Raw genomic sequence first — 19,323 nt, 5'->3', positions numbered from 1 at the left:
TGTTTTTTTTTTTTTTCATGGTTTACTTTTTTTTTCTAGCGGGGGAAAATAGCACTTTTCATACTATTGTATGTATATGCAGGCAAAAACACTGGAATGCTGTACTGAATTACCTGCTTGGTAAATTTTAAGCAATTTTTTTTTCCTGAGTTGTTCATTACTTCTATATAGGAGGAAATGAGTCTCAACCAGAAAGCCAGGAAGACCCCCGAGAAGTACTTAAAAAAACATTGGAATTCTGCTTATCTAGGTAAGGCTTTTAGTAATTTTTCTAATGCCTAATATCTTTTGTAGTACACTGGTTATTGGTTACATATGTGAGTTTTCATAGTAGAATGTTTATGAATAACTAATTTCATATCTGTCTATTCATCAAAAGTGCTGTAAAGAACTGGTGGTGACCCTCAGGCCAGGGATCCCCAAGAGTTTGCCTCAGATCCATTTTGGTAATGATTGTCTAGGCTTCTGTTTCACGATGGATTCTTGCATATGGACAATATGCCATGAATCAGTCTGCCATAGGGCCTTCAGATAAATGGCCAAAACACTGTTTGGGGGCTGTTTTATTTATATAGTGCTCACATTTAGGTACATTTAGGCTTTGTTTCCCTTAAACAACATTTTTGTTGTTGAAAAATATAGTAGAACCTTTAAGTTAGTAGACATGGGGATGGGTTTGAGTATGAAAGTAGGTAACTAGCCACAAGTGAAGTCCCCTGCAGCTCTGAGGACCTGTCTCATGAAGGTCTCAGAAAGACAAAAGGTCCTATTTAAGATGAAGGAACAGTCAATGCCTGGACCTTCTTTCTTCCTTCCTCTCATCACAACTTAGTACAGTACTGAGTTTTAGCACATGTCATGGTGTAAAAATGAAAGATCTTGTGCCCAAGTTGCAAAGCACAGCTCCCTGCTATTCACACACCTTGGTGTAGCCTTCCAATAGCTACAAGTGTCGCCATCTGAGATAAGGGATAAGCAGTTTCCTCTCAAGTGAGTTAGTCTCTTTGACTGAACTCTGTTTGACCTTCACTGAGAGACACTGTAGAAGGGCCTGTGAAACCCCTTACTGTATTTTAGTTTTGTGGTGTTTTGAGACTTTGTGTGTTATATTACACAGCCTTTCTCATGAGAATTTGCAGGAAACATTTTCTTTGACTCAAATGCCAGGAAGCAGCGCATCTTGTCCTAATTGCTGGTGGAAAGGTGTACCTTCTGATCTGGCTAACGGTGCTGATCCTGTTTCCTTCTTGTTAGCTCTGGCTGCCTAGAGCCAGAGCCGATGCAGTGCCTCTAACATGTGTCCAGACTGTATGGTGCATTTGGGTACTGACTTTCTCCTGGCCTTTTATATTTCGTATAGCTTTCTTATTCATTTAGCTGGATTTCCTATTGTTAAAAAAAAAAAGTACACTTTTAATAAATTACTCAAATACTGTCCACAACAAAAATGAGATATAACTGTATCTTTCTTTGTTTTGTGTTTTGAGACAAGGTTTCTCTGTGTAGCTCTGGCTGCCCTGGAACTTGCTCTGTAGACCAGACTGGCCTCCAATTAAGAGAGAGATCCACCTATGCCTGCCCTCCCAAGTGCTGAGATTAAAGGCATGTACCATCATGCCTGGCTATAGCTGCATTTTAAACAAACTACTCCACTGGCTAATTTTGATTACATCAAGTGAGCAAATACCAGATGGAGTTTAGACTCAGCTCTCACCCCAAAGCTATCCCACACCACATCCATGCCTCTGGTGAAACTTCTTTTAAAGAACTATCAGTTAAAAGAGTTTGCTCTCTTTCAACAGGGAGAATCTTGCTAGCGACATGTACCTTATATCCCAGATGGACAGTGATCAGTATGTGCCAATTACAACGGTAGCTAACCTTGACCATATCAAGAAACTCAGTACTGATGTGGATTTGATTGTTGAAGTGCTAAGATGTAAGTAGATGACGATTGGAAGTGCAAAGATTGTTGTTGTCTTCACATTATCTGTCTTATTATGAGCTTTCTTTTCACTAGAAGCCATCAGATAAGACTTATGGGTGAATGAGATACTTTCTGGCCTCCTTTCTTTTCTGACCAGCTCTCTGTAACAGGAGCATTGATTGCCCCTGAGGCGAAACTTCAAGCAGATTATAGGCTAATTGAAAGAGAAAAGGAATCTTTTCGTTAGAAATTTTATTTTAAAGACAGCTGCTAAATTATTGAAAGCTAAAATAAATAATGACATTTTTGAAGTCAAATATATTTGTTTAGCTACTAAATGGGCTTCTTTCCAACTAGTTGCTTAAGTTTTGATGAAATATTGCTGTGATTTTTCTTTAGCTACTGTGAATAAAGCTGTTTCTTGGAAAGTTGACACATAACATGAATGTTTAAATACTCCATAGAAAGTCTGCAGGCACTTCAGGGATACAAGTCTCTGTAAAGTGTTACCTTTCTTTTGTATCAAAATCGTGGTTTATTTGTATCCTACTTGATGTTGGGGACCTCAGCACCTTTTCTAGTTTTTGTTTTTGTTTTGTTTTGTTTTTCCAGACAGGGTTTCTCTGTATAGTTTTGGTGCTTGTCCTAGATCTCACTTTGTAGACCAGGCTGACCTTGAACTCACAGAGATCCGCCTGGCTCTGCCTCCCAAGTGCTGGGATTAAAGACGTGCACCACCAACACCCAGCTTGTTTATTTTTTTGGAAGAAATTAAATAACTTTACTGTAGGAGTGATTGGCATAAAGTGCTGTATTTAAAGGTTGTAGCCGGTTAGTTTTGACACATGGGTACATGGGTGAAACATCACAACAGTGAGGCTAAGGATAACTCTGCTCCTCCCAGACCTTTGCTGGCCTTGGGATGCTTTCTGTACAGACTTTGCTGTGATGTGTTGGTTTCCTTTTAAATCAGACTATTATTCAATATAAAAATTCATTTTCTGTACTTAAGCTACAAGTTCTAGGTGAGTGCTTTTTCCCATTCCCTTCCTTGGAACCGGGTGTATATGTGTATCACAGAGAATGTGGTGTGCAGTGTGCCACACAAGCTAGCACATCCATATTGCTTACAAATGTTTGGATGATTAGACATTGCTGTGTCTGAATTAAAGTCTCATTTCTCTTAACAACCAGCCTTTTTTGTGTGTGTGTGTGTGTGTGTGTGTGTGTGTGTGTGTGTGTGTGTATGTGTGTCTCTATTGTCCTGTCCCTGTGCATTGATGAGACAGTCGTTTCAGAATATTTTTCTTCTGTGCATTGAACTTAACAGTAATATTAAAAGATTGATATCTTCCTTTAGAACTTAATTGGATTTAAAAGACATTTTTAAAAATTTACCATGTTGTGTGTGTGTGTGTGTGTGTGTGTGTGTGTATGTTTGTATGTATGTATATGTATGATGGGGGGAGTATGTGCCATGGTGTCACGTGGAGGGTGTCACGTGGAGGTCAGGGCAACATCTGCATTTGATTTTCCATGAGTTATGGGGATTGATCTCAAGTTATTGGGCTTGAGCACCTAGTACCTTTACCTGATTGAACCATTTTGCCAACCTTTTAATTGGATTTTCTAATCACAAGTAAAATTTTTTTCACTTTTTTATCCTTACACCAAAAGCTAAAGAACTGGTAAGCGTAATTATCAGAAATTTGAAGTATTATATGACATTTCCCAAGGCAATAGTTTACTTTCCAGATTGCCATTTAGAATACAGACTTGGGGAGTGTAGCTGGGTTTGATTCCATCCGATCTATATCTGTCTATACTCTACTACACTAAGTCTCTTGGGTTATTCTTAGTATCACACCCCAATATCACTGATGAAAGTTGTCAAATTTTACTGTAGGAAGGAGAAAACCATGAGCCCTGTCTTTTAGTATTTGGTCTGTTTGATCTGTTTGATCTACAACCACCACCTCATTGTGTGTATATTTGGTAGTTCTTGCAGGACCTTTTAGATTTACATGTTCCTTCCTTCTGAAAATTTAACATACAAGATGATTTTAAACAGTTCAGTAGTTGTGTTGGTTTTGAACTTTTTGTTTTGTTTTGTTTTGAGACAGGGTTTCTCTGTGTTGTTTCGGTGCCTGTCCTGGATCTCGCTCTATAGACCAGGCTGGCCTCGAACTCACAGAGATCCACCTGCCTCTGCCTCCGCTTACTGGGATTAAAGGCGTGGGCTACCAACGCCTGGCTGGTTTTGAACATTTTAATAATTTGCCCAATGTCCAAGTTTCTCTGGTGTGTTTGTTAATGAGTGTTTACATTCTCTTAGAGTATCATGTAATATATGTTGGGTAGTAAGTGTTGACATCCTGTTGGGGTGTCATATAATGTGTGCTTTACCATTTATTTATTTTTTTCTCTCACAGCTTTACCTTTAGTCCAAGTAGACGAGAAGGGAGAGAAAGTAAGGCCAAATCAAAACCGGTGCATAGTAATATTGCGTGAAATATCTGAATCCACTCCTGTGGAAGTAAGTCATTCCTCTATTGGGGGCATCTGTTTATATATGTATTTCATCTGTTTTTGATAGGGCTTATTTGAGAAAAAAATACACAAACACCTATTCCCAGGATGTACACACTAATAATTACAGTGTGACTCACTTGTAGGAAGAATAACTGTCATGCCTTTTGGTCCTAGGATTCCTCTGTATATTTAAATTTAAAAAGATAATAGGGTTTATATATTTCAATAGTTAGAAATTAAAAAATGAAATGGGTTTAGATATGTATTCCTTAAGAAATAAGAGTAATGGGTGGGGAGGATGTATGATGTGGATCTTTATCATTTCACAGTTTGTTTTGTTTGCATATGTTGTTCTTGTTTGTTTGGGCTTGGGGGTTTTTTTGGGTTTTGTCTCTCTGTTGGATGATTGGTCTAGTTCGGGTTCTCTAGAGGCAAGGTCTCATTATATAGTCTAGGCTGGCCTTTGACTCATGATCCTGCTGCTTCAGCCTCCTAAATGCTGGCATTATAGGTATGTGTCACCATGATTGGCCCTAATATTTACCATTTTTAGTGCTTTCAGGCTTGTCCAGCCTGCAGCCCACCAGCTGCATGCAGCATGGGGTAGCTAGGGATGCCATATGATGCAAAATAGTGAACTTCCTTAAAATAGGATGGGTTTTTGTGTATGTGTTTGTTTTGTGTACTTTGTTGCAATGTCTAAAGGTTAGACAAGCCTATAGCCTTTCTGCCAGGTTCCATTTTTCCTTTTGCCTGATTCCTTTGAGATATCTTGTGGTACACACTTTCAGTATACATATCGGTACTGAAAAAATTTTTTTTCCAACTTTACTATGTTAGAGAGAATCCTGATTTGGAGCTCATTAAAGGGTTATTTTGTTTTGGTTTTGGGATTTTGTTTGTTTGTTTTGGCTTGGTAAAGTTTCTGGATTGGTGAAGTTTTTTTTTTTTGTTTTTTGTTTTTTGATTCCTGTATTTTAAACACATTGTTCTCTTCTAATCCACATTGTTTCTGCTGAAAAAAATCTGCCAGTTTTTTTTCTTTGTTCCTCTATATTGTACATCTTGTTCTCTGGCTCTTAGAAGATTGTATATTGGTTTAAGCAGTTTGATTATAGATTGTCTTATGGCATAGCTTTGTAGTTTATCATTCTCAAGCTTTACCTTTCTGAGCATTTGAAATGGACATTCAGTAACTATTCTGGTGTACATGTCTACCAATACTGTCATTTGTTTTATTGTAAGATTAATCTGATTGATCTTTCTCATTATAGCCCAACCTTTTCTATTTCTCTGTGTGATTATTACTTCACTAGGTACTGAATAGTTTTGAATTCTAATAGATATTCTGAGATTCATTAAGATCCTTGGTAGTCCCACTACTCAAGACTAAGGCAGGAAGGGTTATTTAAGCCCGGGAGTCCAAGGCTGTTCTGAGCCAAACAGTAAGATGCCCAGCTCCAAAACACAGGCAAGAAATTATTTGGTGCCAGTTTGGTTTCTGCACATTTGTGAAGTGGCTCAGAACAGCCTTCATATGGGGCACACTCTTGTTCACTTGCCTGCTGTTCTCTGAGTTAAGGATTTGCCACTCTGGCTGCTCAGTGAGCTGGCTGTAGGGTTATTCTACCTGACCATTCTAGTTTTATTTCTGGCCAGTGGCCTAGAGAGAACCGTCCACAAAGCTCTGGAGACTTTCCCATCCTGTGACCCGGAAACCCTGGGCACTGTTGACCCACTCTATTCATGTTCTCTCAGGGAAGGCTCTCTCTCCTAGCCTACAGATGACAGGTGTCTGGAAAACCTTATAGCACATGTTTTATCTTTTTACTTTTTACTTGTGTTATTTGGGACAGTAAATCTAGTTCACCTTGGCCAGAAACAAAAATTCAGCTAATATTTTCGTTTTTCAAACTGTCTTATAAAATAAAATTGTGTATTTATCAGCCTGCTGATAAAACCGTTTTCTTCCTCCCCCTTGCCTCCCTCCCCTCCTCTGTCCCTCCCCCTCCTCTATCCTCTTCTGTTAAGGAGTCCTGTATCCGAGATGGCCCTGAACTCTTTATGTAGCTGAGGATGACCCTGAGCTTGATTGTTCTGCTTCCACCTTGAGTGCTAGAATTACAGACATGTACCTTGATCCTCAGTTTATGTGGTATTGGGGATCAAACCCAGGGCTTCTTGTGCTAGGCAAAGCATGCTTCCAAGCCAGCCACATCCCAGCCCCTACTGTTCATATTAGTTCCAGTTCCTTGTGAGTAGGGAAAGCTGTCAGTAATGACTTCTTTGTCTGTGGCATGTGATCCTGTGGGTGCTCCCTGCAGTGTTTCTGAAAGAAGGTTAGAGGTCCATCATAGCATGAGAGTAAATTTTCCTCCTAATTTGATGAGGACCAAAAGTAGCATAAGTGAGGACTAATTTCTAACTTCTTTGTTTCCTGTAGGAAGTAGAAGCACTATTTAAAGGAGATAATTTACCAAAATTTATAAACTGTGAATTTGCCTATAATGATAATTGGTTTATTACCTTTGAAACAGAAGCTGATGCACAGCAGGTAAGTGCGTTTCTCTCCCAGCCTTGAAGTGCATAGTTTACCACCAGTGCATAGCAGAGGTTAGGACATTGAGGTTAAGTGCAGAGAAAACTGACTGGTAGGAACCCACAGGTATATTTCTGTAGCATTACTAAAAGTATGACACATTACTTCTTTTTTTTTTTTTTTTTTTTTTTTTGGTTTTTCGAGACAGGGTTTCTCTGTGTAGCTTTGCGCCTTTCCTGGAACTCACTTGGTAGCCCAGGCTGGCCTCGAACTCACAGAGATCCGCCTGGCTCTGCCTCCCGAGTGCTGGGATTACAGGCGTGCGCCACCACCGCCCGGCAACACATTACTTCTTAAGTGTACTGTGAGTTAGCAGTCTCAAGAAGTCATATCTGGTCTCATATCAGAGAAGAGAAAAATTTTGTTTGCAAAATGGGGAAATTTGTACCTAACCCTAACCTGTGAGGAGCATCCATTTTGTGGCAAGGTACTTTCAAAGGTATTGAGAAGTTTTGGGCTCTTAGAAGAGGTGTCTGATTTAGGGGAAACATACTAACAAGTATAAAATGTTAGAAATGTTAGATCAGAGGGTTAGAAGAGAAAACACAAAAATTTGAAAGGCCAGAAGGGAAGAAGCACTGTGCTTTGTGGCCTTGTGGCCTGCCCGGTGAATTGGGTAGGTGAGCATAGAGGAAATTCTGCATGAAGTGGGGGCTTGGTAAAGATTTAATTTGCAGAGAAACATGGAAGCTACATGGTAAGAATGACTCAAATATTTCAGTCTTTCTTTCCTTTCAATCACTTCTTTCCCTGCACTGCACAATCCCAGGTTCAAATTGGGATTAATATGAGGGAGGCAGTATTCCTTTTTTGTTTCTAGATCAGGAGTCTTAGCTTCTGGCTTGGGGATGCACATGTGGTATTTATTAGTACTTATAAAATTATATTTAAATATTTTATAATTTGGGGTGCAGCTACCATAATAAGGATATTTTTAGGGATTTGTGTCTGAAAGAGGGTCAGGAATCAATCACTCTTGGATCCTGTCAGCTATAGTCAACCATACATGTGATTATTTGAGCTGTAGGGTTAACTTATAAAGTTAACAAAATGGTATTTTGGATGATTTTACCCTTAGGCTTACAAATACCTTCGAGAAGAAGTCAGAACTTTTCAAGGAAAGCCAATTAAGGTAAGCGAGACCACTTGCTTATAGCTTCTTTATTGTCTGATCAGCATTCTTCTGTGTTCTAATTGGAACTTAAATGTCTCCAAACAGGCACGGATAAAAGCAAAGGCAATAGCGATAAACACATTTTTGCCAAAGAATGGATTTAGACCTCTGGACATGAACCTTTACACACAGCAACGTTATGCTACATCCTTTTACTTACCTCCAGTGTACAGTCCCCAGCAGCAGTTCCCTCTGTACGGCCTGATTGCCCCTCAGACATGGTCAGCAACACATAGTTATCTCGATCCACCCTTGGTAAGCCTTTTTCTTTAGTTTTTTAAATTTACATAACAGAGATTCACATTTTTAGATACTGTACTAGATACTTTGAAAGTTTAAAATCCTGGTCTAATAAGAGAGTCATGTGCCTACAGTTTGCTTAGTATCCAGACTGTGGGGTTATGGTATAGATTTTAAATTTAATTAGGCAATGAAGATAGAGTACTGTGCAATGAAAAACTTGGATGCTGTGATCTTTGCCTCTCCCCCCAACTCCTACCCCTGCTGGCATTTCCTTTTTCTGAGACACGGAGCTGTAAAGACTCTACCAGTTAGAGTCTAACTGGTGTCCTGAACAGACATGGGACATGACATGAGGGGGTCTATCTTAAAAAGAAAGAGGTATTTCAATAGGTTCCTAACAGTCTAGGAAAGCAGGATGCATGCTGTCTGTCTCAAAAAACCATTTTGGTTCTCACACCCACCTTAGAGTTAGGTAACATGATTAATTTTTGGCCTTTGTTAAGGTCTGTGTTTGGAATCCTAAGTTTGTAATGAGTGCGGTCATTTTTCTCCAGCTTTGCTCTCTGGATGCTAGGGAACTTGGGTTCTGGTTTGGTTTTGGTTTTGGTTTTTCGAGACAGAGTTTCTCTGTGTAGCTTTGCGCCTTTCCTGGAACTCACTTGGTAGCCCAGGCTGGCCTCGAACTCACAGAGATCCGCCTGGCTCTGCCTCCCAAGTGCTGGAATTAAAGGCGTGCGCCACCACCGCCCGGCTGGGTTCTGGTTTGGAATCATTGATTTAGTGAGGTAGGACACAAGAAAATCGACCTTGTGTGGTAAATTCCTTGAAAGTGAGGTCCAGGTTACAAAGGGAGGGTTAATTCATGTCTGTAGGTTTATATATCAGATTTTGATGTAATAAAAGCTAAAACAGTAGGATGCATAGAAGGTAGTGGACAGAATGCAGAAATAAAGGTATTAACTTTGAAAGAGTTCGTGTCCAGATGTGGCTGTGGACCTGATCAGAGAACAAGTAGAGGGTGCTCAGGATCATGTGTCTGGGTGCTAGCCACCTGTCATGTAGAAATAATACCACTCACTGGCAGGCAAGCAGTGGAGGTATGGAAAAGAGGGAACTTGAGACAGAGTTGTTCAGACTTAGAAATGTGGATCCTGTTAGATACTGAAATATAAAGATAAATGTCTGTGAAAAGATGAGTATGCCCAGGAGCTGTTACTGCAAAAATAGGTACAAATAGAAAGTATCATTAAACTTAACAGCAAGGATTGGTGAGCTGTCGTGTTGTCCCTTTATCAGGTTTTCTTGTGAACTTATGAGAAGGGTCAAAGAAAGGAAGCTCTGTGGATAGATTGTGTGTGCAGAAGCACCCAGGTCACTACAGATGAACTTTTATTTCTGAGTAGAGCAGATGGCTGGGGACAGGGGTGGTAAGTGGCCCTCTTGAGAGTCCCTGGACACATGGACTTTGACCTGGATCATGTAGGAAGTAATCTAGAATGTTTGAGTTAAGAAATGAGAGCATACTCCATTTTTAAAGGTTACCCTCTAGGCATGTGCAGGATAAGCAGAGTTATAAAGGAGTTCTCAATGAGGCCCATAACACTCCCCTCCCACTTCCCCAGTTCTAGAACCACTGCAATAAAAAATGCTTGCTATATCAATACCTAAATTTCAAAATTATGTCTATCTCCAAAAGTTTGAACTGGCCAGAGGAAAATCCAGGGAGACATAGGTAAAAACTGTGTAAGTAGGACTCCAGTGACTCAGGACACAACAGCAAGACTGGACAAACAGTGTTCTGTCACATTTAAAAGCTACACAGCAAAGAAGCAATTGTCATGGTAGAGACAGCCTGTACTGGGAGAAAACCTTTACCATATTCATCCAATAAAGGCTTAATACCTAAATACACAAGGAACTAAAAAATTCAACAGCAGAAAAACAAATACGGAAGTGGCCAGTCAGTCAGACAGACAGCTCTGAAAGCAGAGCCAATGGGACAGTGATGGGTTTCAGCACTTGCACAAGCCGGGAGGGCAGCACAAGTCTGAGCTTCAAAATGCGTGACATTCAGAAGGAGATAACTGACTTTACGATCTCTGTGACCTTCATATGTGTGCTGGGGCACATATACCCCCAATTATAGGTTATATCTCTCATAATAGTAAAATTTTTAAGAGGAAATACAACATGACCAATTTATATATAAATGAAAAATTGCTCAACTTTCTTAACCATGAAATAAATGCAAGTAAAGACTTCCATTGAGATTCCATCTGTCATAAAGAAGATAAATGACATGCTGACATACTGGCGAGGCTGCAGGGAAAAAGGCTTCCTTGTCCATGGTTGCTGGGGAGGTAAATTCGGTTAGCCACTGTGGAAATCAGTATGTAGATTCTGCAAAAAAATAAATAAATAAAAGTTGAACTGTCATAGAATCTAGTTATAACACTGATGGCATACATCCAGTGGAATAAAAATCTACAGACAGAGATATCCACACATTTATCTTCATTGTGGCACTATACACAGTGGCCGCGTTTGAGAATCCCCTTAGGTGCTTGTCAGTGAGTGAGTAGGTAAAGGGTGTGTGTATAGATTAGATATAGATATAGATTACACACAATGGAATATTATTCAGACATAAAGAAGAACAAAACCACATTATTTGCAGGAAAATGGATGGATCATCACATTAAGCAAAATAATGCTAGACTCAGACAAATGCCATGTGTTTTCTCTCATACATGTGGGATATAAAGGTCTTTTTTGCTTTAAAGACATGAAAATGGAAGAAATTCTAGTTTGGAGGGAGGGACCAGCATGGGAAGGAGGGGAAGAAGAGGTGAAGGAAGGTAAGGTGGATATGACTGAGTACATTGTGTACATGGATGAGAATGCACAGTGAAGCCCTTTGTGTTGCAAGGTATACAAGCTGATAGAAGAAGGAAAAGAGACACCTGTCACTTTGAGTGAATTCTAATGGGAAGGAATTATGCTTTTAAAAATAGTGTACTTTCTGTGAACACAGACTCTTGGCTGTAGTGTTCTTCTTCCCAGAAGCATCAGAAGAGATCTGTAGAGGAACTCTGTCCATGAACCTCCTCCTGGTAGTGCTCTTCCCCACACGAAGCTGCAGTGGGTCACTCTGTCACCCTCGTCACTCCTTGTCTAGATGCCTCTTTTAGAATCCTAGGTCAGCCACTGCCTGTTGTTTACATTCAGGCCCTCCCATCCAGGCCCTTTTCTGAGATATGCATTACATAAAATTACAAACTTAAACTAATCTTTTGGTCTTGCCACTTTTGTTTGTTTTTGTTTTTTGAGACAGGGTTTCTCTGTGTAGCCTTGGCTGTCTTGGCACTTACTCTGTAGACCAGGCTGGCCTTAAACTCAGAGGTCCACCTGCCTCTGCTGGGATTAAAGGTGTGGGCAACCACCACCTGGCTGATTTTATCAGATTTAAAGTTTCCAAAGCTTTGATTTGAATTAAGTGACTTTTCTAGTGTGTTGTATTTTTTGCATTAATTTTTAAGTTAGCCAACAAGATGTAATGGGTTTTATATTGCATTTTGGTGCATGTATATTATTATACTTTGTTCTCATTAATCCCTCTTCTCCACTGCACCACCACAACCATCACCACCTCTTTCTGCCCTCTGGCTGGTTCTCTTCCTTCCCTCAGATCGTCTCACCTGCTTTGTGTTGGCATGTTAAGACTCCTTTCCCCTCTTAAAGCCCTTCCTCCTCTCAGGAGCTCCCTTCTAGTTCATGGTCTCTTTTCCCTGCACCTACCTACTACCCCACCTCCAAATCGAGATTCCAAATATTAAAGAAAACACAGTTTTTAGCTTTCCACGTTTGGCTTGCTTCATTTAATAAGGTAGTTCCGTTTCCTGGCTGTTATGAATAGAGCAACAATAAACATGGATGTGTAATATCCAAGAGTGATAAGCTGGATCTTGTGGTACTTCTGTTTTTAGTGTTTTTTTGTTTGTTTGTTTGTTTGTTTTTCGAGACAGGGTTTCTCTGTGTAGCTTTGTGCCTTTTTCCTGGAACTCACTTGGTAGCCCAGACTGGCCTCGAACTCACAGAGATCCGCCTGGCTCTGCCTCCCGAGTGCTGGGATTAAAGGCGTGCGCCACCACCACCCGCCTTGTTTTTAGTTTTTTTTTGAGAGACCTCCAGGCTGATTTCCATCTGTCTTTCCACTAGCAGTTAATTAGAGCTCCTCTTTCCTCCTGTCCTCACACTTGTCTTGGTGGTAGCCCTTCTGACCAGGGACAAAGAGAAGCCCAGTTTTTGCGTTTCCCTGTGGCTGAGGCTGCTGGGTGGTCTTAAGAATTTACTGGCCATCTGTATCTCCTCTCAGAACTGAGTGTCCAGTTCATTAGCCCATTTATTAGCTGGATGGTTTGAGGTTGGCTTTAATTTTAGATTTCTTCAAATATTTGAAATTTTAATCCCCTGCCTGTCTTGTAATTGGGAAAGTTGTTTTTTGTTTTTTTTTTTTTTTTTAAAAAAAAAGATGTATACAGTGTTCTGCCTGCATTCATGCCTTCACACCAGAGGAGGGCACCAGATCTCATTATAGATGGTTGTGAGCCACCATGTGGTTGCTGAGAAATGAACTCAGGACCTCTAGAAGAGCAGTCCTTGCTCTTAACCTCTGAGCTATCTCTCCAGCCCCTGGGAAAGATTTTTTAAGCAGTGTAATTTTTGTGGACTGTGGAGTTTATCAAGGATCTTTTCAATGTTTTCCTTTTGTCGCTTCACTTTGCAGTCAGGGAATGGAATGCCGACTCTAATACCCACTTGAAATTAGAGCTTTCAGTTAATGCTGAAGAGAACTGCTTGGGTTCTCCCTCCCTGTCCCTTTCCATTTGTTCAGCTGTGTAGGAACCTGTACTCACTCTTCAGTTTAGTGCAAATTCAAGGTAGGGACTGGAAGGCCCCAGACAACTAAGTGCCTTGAAAGTAATGTCATTTATTTAGAGAATATTTGAAACCATATGCTCCAGAGGCCAGAAAGTTAGTGATCTCACCCTTCCATCTTGTAATTATTATTGTTATTATTATTTTGTGCCCATATGCAACAGCAAGAATGTGGATAGGTTTTCCCTTCCCCCCTTTATGTGGGTTCCAGGGATCGAACTCCGGTCACCAGGCTTGTGTAGCAAGTGTGTTTACCCCTGGGCCATCTTTTTAAATAATTGTTTCAACATGTAGAGCAGGCTGGTCTCAAACTCATAGATCTATGTGCCTCTGGCTCCCAAGTGCTGGGATTAAAAGCGTTCAACACTATCGCCTGGAAACACTAATTTTTTTTTTTTTTGAAGTGTGTGTATGTACACATGTGCAAGCTGCACACATGCCAGGACAGGTCAGAGGTGTGCATAGGTCAGAGAACAGAGGACAGCTCTCAGGAGGATCCCTCTGGCACCCAAGTTTAAACTCCAGTGGTGAGATCTATGCATTGGGGCCACTGGGCCCTCCTCACTGAGTTGTATCAAGATTTTCAAAAGCATTGAGTGGTAATTAAAATCCTACACTTAAGCTTTTAAACTTTTTAAAAAGTACATTTAGCTCATATTTTAAGGTCATTATGGCCTGTTCTAATTTTCTTCTAAACTTTATATTATATTTATATGTTCTGTATCACTTTAAAGTACTTGGGAAAATTTCTGTAGTCTAAAAATAGGATGCTGTTTACAGCAAGTCTTGTATGAAAGTAAACGAGAGAGAGAGAGAGAGAGGGAGAGGGAGAGGGAGAGGGAGGGAGAGAGAGAGAGAGGGGAATCTCTGCCAAAGGCTGTGAGGGTGACATAGGCATGGTTAAGAGCAGTAAGTATGTGAGAATTCCTAAAATTGGGCACTTTGAATTTTGTTAAGGTTATTCAGAATAAAGGATCACCTACTTCTTTCCAGACTGAAGGTAGTTATACTAGTAGTAGTAGTAACTTAGTTTAGGCGTCATCAGGCAATGCCTATATTCAGGATTCCCATGCCATCTGGGGCAAGGTTCTGTCCTCTTGGTGTTCTCGAGGATTAGCTAAGATGATAGTGAGAAAGTTCTTAACACTAGCCATGGCTTGAATGCTCAGTAGACATTACATTTAGTAATAATCTTTAGTAATAAGTTTTCCCTTACCCTGCAGTTATTTTTAAGTATAACATGGAGTTCACACCTCTGGCAAGAGGAAGACATTATCTGGTTTACCCAAAATACAATTGTAAATCCAATTGAATTGTCTCGTGTCTCATGTTTTACATACTTGTTTTCTGTTAATGAATCCAGGTAACTCCATTTCCAAGTACTGGATTTATAAATGGGTTTACATCTCCGACCTTCAAACCTGCAGCGTCTCCTCTGACATCACTCAGACAGTATCCTCCTAGAAGCAGGCAAGTTCCAATGGTGTTTCTGATGCTCACGAGCTTCATTTTCACTGTCCCAGGTTATCTGTAATGAGAGATCTGTGTAACCACTAAGAATGCTCATCAGAGATGAAACTTGAAACTGTAATCTATGTAAAGACTAAACCCCAAAGCTGGCTGCCAGGAGTAAGGAAGAGATTCTCTTCAGAGAAGGCTTTGGGGGCAACTTTTACCATGTGTTCATTAAGTAGGAAGCAGATCTTGACACATATTTCACATTAGCATGCTCATTCTATACTCCTTGATTGTGTTATAACTCAGCGTATACAAACATCTCATTTGCAGGAATCCTAGTAAGTCTCATCTGCGCCATGCGATTCCTAGTACAGAGAGAGGGCCCGGGCTGCTAGAAAGTCCTTCAATATTTAACTTCACTGCAGATCGATTAATTAATGGCGTCCGGAGCCCACAGACGAGGCAAGCAGGGCAAACTAGAACACGAATACAGAACCCTTCAGCTTATGCCAAGAGAGAGATTGGAACTGGGCGTGTGGAGCCAAGTAGTCTTGAATCCTCTCCTGGTTTAGGGAGAGGAAGGTAAGTCACGTGCATATTTTGTCAAGCAGATACTATGTACCTATCATGAATTACTAATATTTTGCATTTTAGTTTAGATGTTTTCTAATTCATTTCAGAAAAATCAAGCTGTAAACATCAAAGGTTTCCCTTAATTCCTCAGGAATGTTGTTGGTTTTAGAGCAGAGACTTTGTTTTTGTTTTTTGTTTTCTTAAAAGCATGACATTTTCTTTCATAACACTGCAACTGGCATGTAAGAGCTGTCCAGTGTCTAACCTCTGCTCGACCTTACTACCGTCTCACCTTGGAATTAGCCCTGGCCCTCTAGGTCACTGGTCTTGATAGAGGTGGCCTCCAAGGTGTGTTCCCCCAGGTTCCTGTTCTTGCTTCTTTACAGCTGGTAGTAAGGAGGGCTGAGCATGTAGGTCAGCTGTAGAGTGCATGCCTAGTAAGCAAGGTCCTGGATCAATGCCTAGTGCTCCACAAAAATCAAATGAAGTGGGATTGTGCTGTCAACAGGCTGTAGTTGGCAGATACAAGAGTTTGGTAGCCTGACAAACCAGCATTGAAATTCCATTTCTGCTAAACTTACTTATAAACCAAAGTTGCTATTGTGAGCCAGTGCCTTTGGTCACAGTATTTCCGTCCTTAGGCAAGTAGTTCTTAGAGTCTTGGTGTTTCTTGTCATTCCCTGGGGTTCTTCCCATACACTGTGAATGTAAACTACTGTACTTCATTTCTTCTCCCTGTGACCTCTAGTGCAGTTTCTTCTTTCTTGCTCACTGTCTTGTCTTCGGCTGCTTGTACCTCCTCTACAGGTGAGATTAGAAGACATAGGTGGGTCTCAGAGTTTGCACCCTACCCAGTGTTGACTGGGCCAGTTGCTAATGTGATAAAGCCTGTCAGGATCTTCCTCTGACAAACGCTGAGCAAGAACCTCAGCCTATCCAGGTTTTTTTCTTTTAACCTACCTTGAAAAATTTAAGTGGGGGCAGGGGAAGTCCTCAGTTTTCCATACATAAATATACAGCATGATTAGTGACTCATTGAAACTCAAAATGTTGATTCCTCTTTCTTGGCATATACAGAACAAAGGCACACCCCCAACATACGGCAGGTTTGGGTCTAGACCACCACAATAAAGCAGGTATCACAGCAAAGTGAGTGACTTGGGGTGCTAAAGGTTGGGATGGATGTGCAGTGCCCAAGAATAAGACACTAGTGTCTTTTTTCTTTGTTTTACAAAGCATATGCTGCTGTTTAGTTTACTCACAGAATTTTTATATTGGGAGTCAGAGCTCTCCCCCCCTGCTGCTGTCTAATCACCCAGTTAAAGTTTCAACCTTTTGTTGTCCATCCACACCATTGGCAAGGCCTGGGTCAGCAGTAGATCTGTCTCAAGAAACCATCTTTTCACTGATCTGTATGAAACAGCTTCTCAGCCATTGAAGGGTGAATGAAGTCACAATCAGAAAGCTCTTGAGGCTCACTGAAGCCCAAACTCCTGTAACTGTTGCTGTCTTGACCTCTTCCCATTGATCACAGGTGGTTTAGCAGCACCTGAAGTGTGGGTCCTTACCAGAAGGCGGTCAGTTGACTTTGTCTTTCAGAAGGATCACTGTTGTCCATGAAATGTAGTTTCCTATTTGTGTGTGGGGTAAACAGGCTACATGTATCATGTTTATCAACTTTGGGTCTTGTTCTCAAGTCCCGTGCACCTTCATTTTGGGGACAGTGTCTCTTATGGAACTGGAGCTCACCAATTAGGCTGGTTGACTCCATGGTTCCCCTTTCCTGAATACCCCAACACTGGGATTGTAAGCATGCCTACTTGGCAGTTTTATTTTTGAGAGTCTATGATGTTTCTTTAATGTTCTTATGTGTGTACAGACATACATGTTTGGATGATGCATGTGTCGAGGCCAGAGACACTGCCAGCCATCTTCTTCTATTACTTTCCTCCCCGTTTTTTTGAATCGGGGTCTCTCACTGAACCTGGAGTTGACAATTAGGCAGATTTTGCTGGCCAGTGAGCTCCAGGGATCTATGCCTGTTGTTCCCTGTGCATACTGTGGTTATAGATGCAGCCATGGCACCTAGCTTTTCTGTGCCCTAGAGATCCAAGCTCAGGTCCTCATGCTTGCATGACAGGCAATTTACAAACTAAGCATCTCAGTCCCAGTGCCTAGCTTTAAAAAGGTGAATTCCAAGGCTCTAACTCAGATTTTCATGCTTGAGCAGCAGGCATTTTATGACTATCTCTCCAGCCCCTATGAAGTATATTTCTTAAACAATAGGACCTAAAAGTTGAAATTAGTTTTTGACCCATGACTGCAGAATGCATATTGTGTTAGTTTTTGTGAACATGCTATTAATCTTGTTATATATTTTCATCAGAGCTCTTGAGTGGCCGGATGCATTGGCATCAAATAATAATAATCTGGTCCTCAGCTCTGGGGGAGGGGCGGGGGAGGGATAATAATCATCATCATCATCTGAATCTGAATCTGAATCTTTTCCTTGAGTAACACATTTTCAGTATGCTCTTTTAAAACATTCAGTAACCTTGTCATAATAGTCACCAGCTGGTGACTATTAGTCCTGGTAGAGAGTCAGCCAGTCCATTAAAGCTAGGCATTGACTTCTCTGCAGTTGTTGAGTCCTAGATCGTGTCTTCTTTCAGTGGGAAACTGTTTGACGTAGGGAAATCGCTGGGTCTACTGGGTAGCTCCCTGCAGCCTCTGCCGCAGTGCCCGGTACTTCACTTGTGCTTTGGTGTAACAAAATACTTCTTTCCTGTACCAACCGCTGTCAGCATCTACAACTCCCTTGCCTCTCTTAACCCTCACAGGGTTAAAAAGAGGGAACCTGATAGTCATTGTACTTGGTCTCTAGGAATAGTGTGGCTGGTTTGATCTTCTGGGGGGGTCCCTGGAACATCCTCTCTACCAACAGAAAGGTCAGCTGGCTCTCTTGTCATCTACGTATTCACTGGCTGATGGTGTGATAGGTGTTCAGCTCCTCTCTGCCTCTGACATGTCTTCTCACTCAACTTAATCATTTCTAGATTTTAAAGAGAAAAACATGTGACTCTTCTTTTCACTTAAACATATGTAAGCCGCTGGACAATTCATTTCAGTATTGTGGAAATGTTTGTGTGGCTGGGGCTGCCACTTGTGAAAGTGAGTAGCCATGAAGGACAGCAGTGGAAGAGGAGGGAGAGTCCCTTTGCTTTTAGTGCAGTTGGAGAGTTTAGTGCAGTTGAAGAATTTGAAAAAATTCCTGTTTTCAGTGATGGCGCCAACATCTGTGGAGCTGTGGTAGGTTGTGAGACAGGCCACAGGCACCATGGCTTGGTAGAGCTAGCACCGGCCTGGGAGCCATCAAGGACAAAAGCTACACCAGCCATTTTTATACCAAATCGGTTAATGAAGACTGAGAACTCAGGGAGCCTTGAATAACACAGAACTAGTGACATCAGGTGGCAGCCACAAACCCGGTGGCCATGTTTGGGGTTCTAAGGCTAAAATCTTGAGAGAAGGGAGCCTGGACCGCAGATCTCCTGGGTTCAACAAGCACAGTGTAAAGAGAGTGTAAACTGAAGAGTAAATTCCTGTGTCTTTCCAGCCCTTGTCAATAAAAGCTTAACAAAGCCTCCTGTCAGAGGAAAAGCAGTGTTTGCAGAATCCCAGCCACCTAAAAAAAGAAAAGAAAAGAAAAAAAAATGAAATAAAAAGGTAGGGCTGAGACTAGATAGTATCGTGCTAACCAGTATGTTCTGCCTCTTTGGTGACAGTCACTGTCAATCTCCCAACAGTATTTGAGCTTCCAGGTAGCCACTGGAACAGGGTTCTGTTCTCACCAGAGACCAGGCTTTGTACTAATGGAGA

The 19,323-nt window shown here is 41.1% G+C and overlaps 1 protein-coding gene across 1 annotated transcript in view; it reads left to right on the top strand.

Annotated features, from left to right (window-relative positions):
- Positions 1 to 19,323, top strand: part of Larp4b (La ribonucleoprotein 4B) — a 55,045-nt gene that overhangs the window by 25,446 nt on the left and 10,276 nt on the right. Inside the window, 8 exon segments of the mRNA XM_059263428.1 lie at positions 172 to 250; positions 1,803 to 1,939; positions 4,360 to 4,463; positions 6,903 to 7,013; positions 8,137 to 8,190; positions 8,278 to 8,487; positions 14,777 to 14,883; positions 15,202 to 15,453. Coding sequence (XP_059119411.1) covers positions 172 to 250; positions 1,803 to 1,939; positions 4,360 to 4,463; positions 6,903 to 7,013; positions 8,137 to 8,190; positions 8,278 to 8,487; positions 14,777 to 14,883; positions 15,202 to 15,453 — 1,054 coding nt within the window.

Source organism: Peromyscus eremicus, chromosome 5, assembly GCF_949786415.1.
Source record: "Peromyscus eremicus chromosome 5, PerEre_H2_v1, whole genome shotgun sequence".
Taxonomy (NCBI): Eukaryota; Metazoa; Chordata; class Mammalia; order Rodentia; family Cricetidae; genus Peromyscus; species Peromyscus eremicus.
The sequence above is the reverse complement of the archived record's forward strand: the minus strand, read 5'-3'. Positions and strand labels throughout refer to the sequence as shown.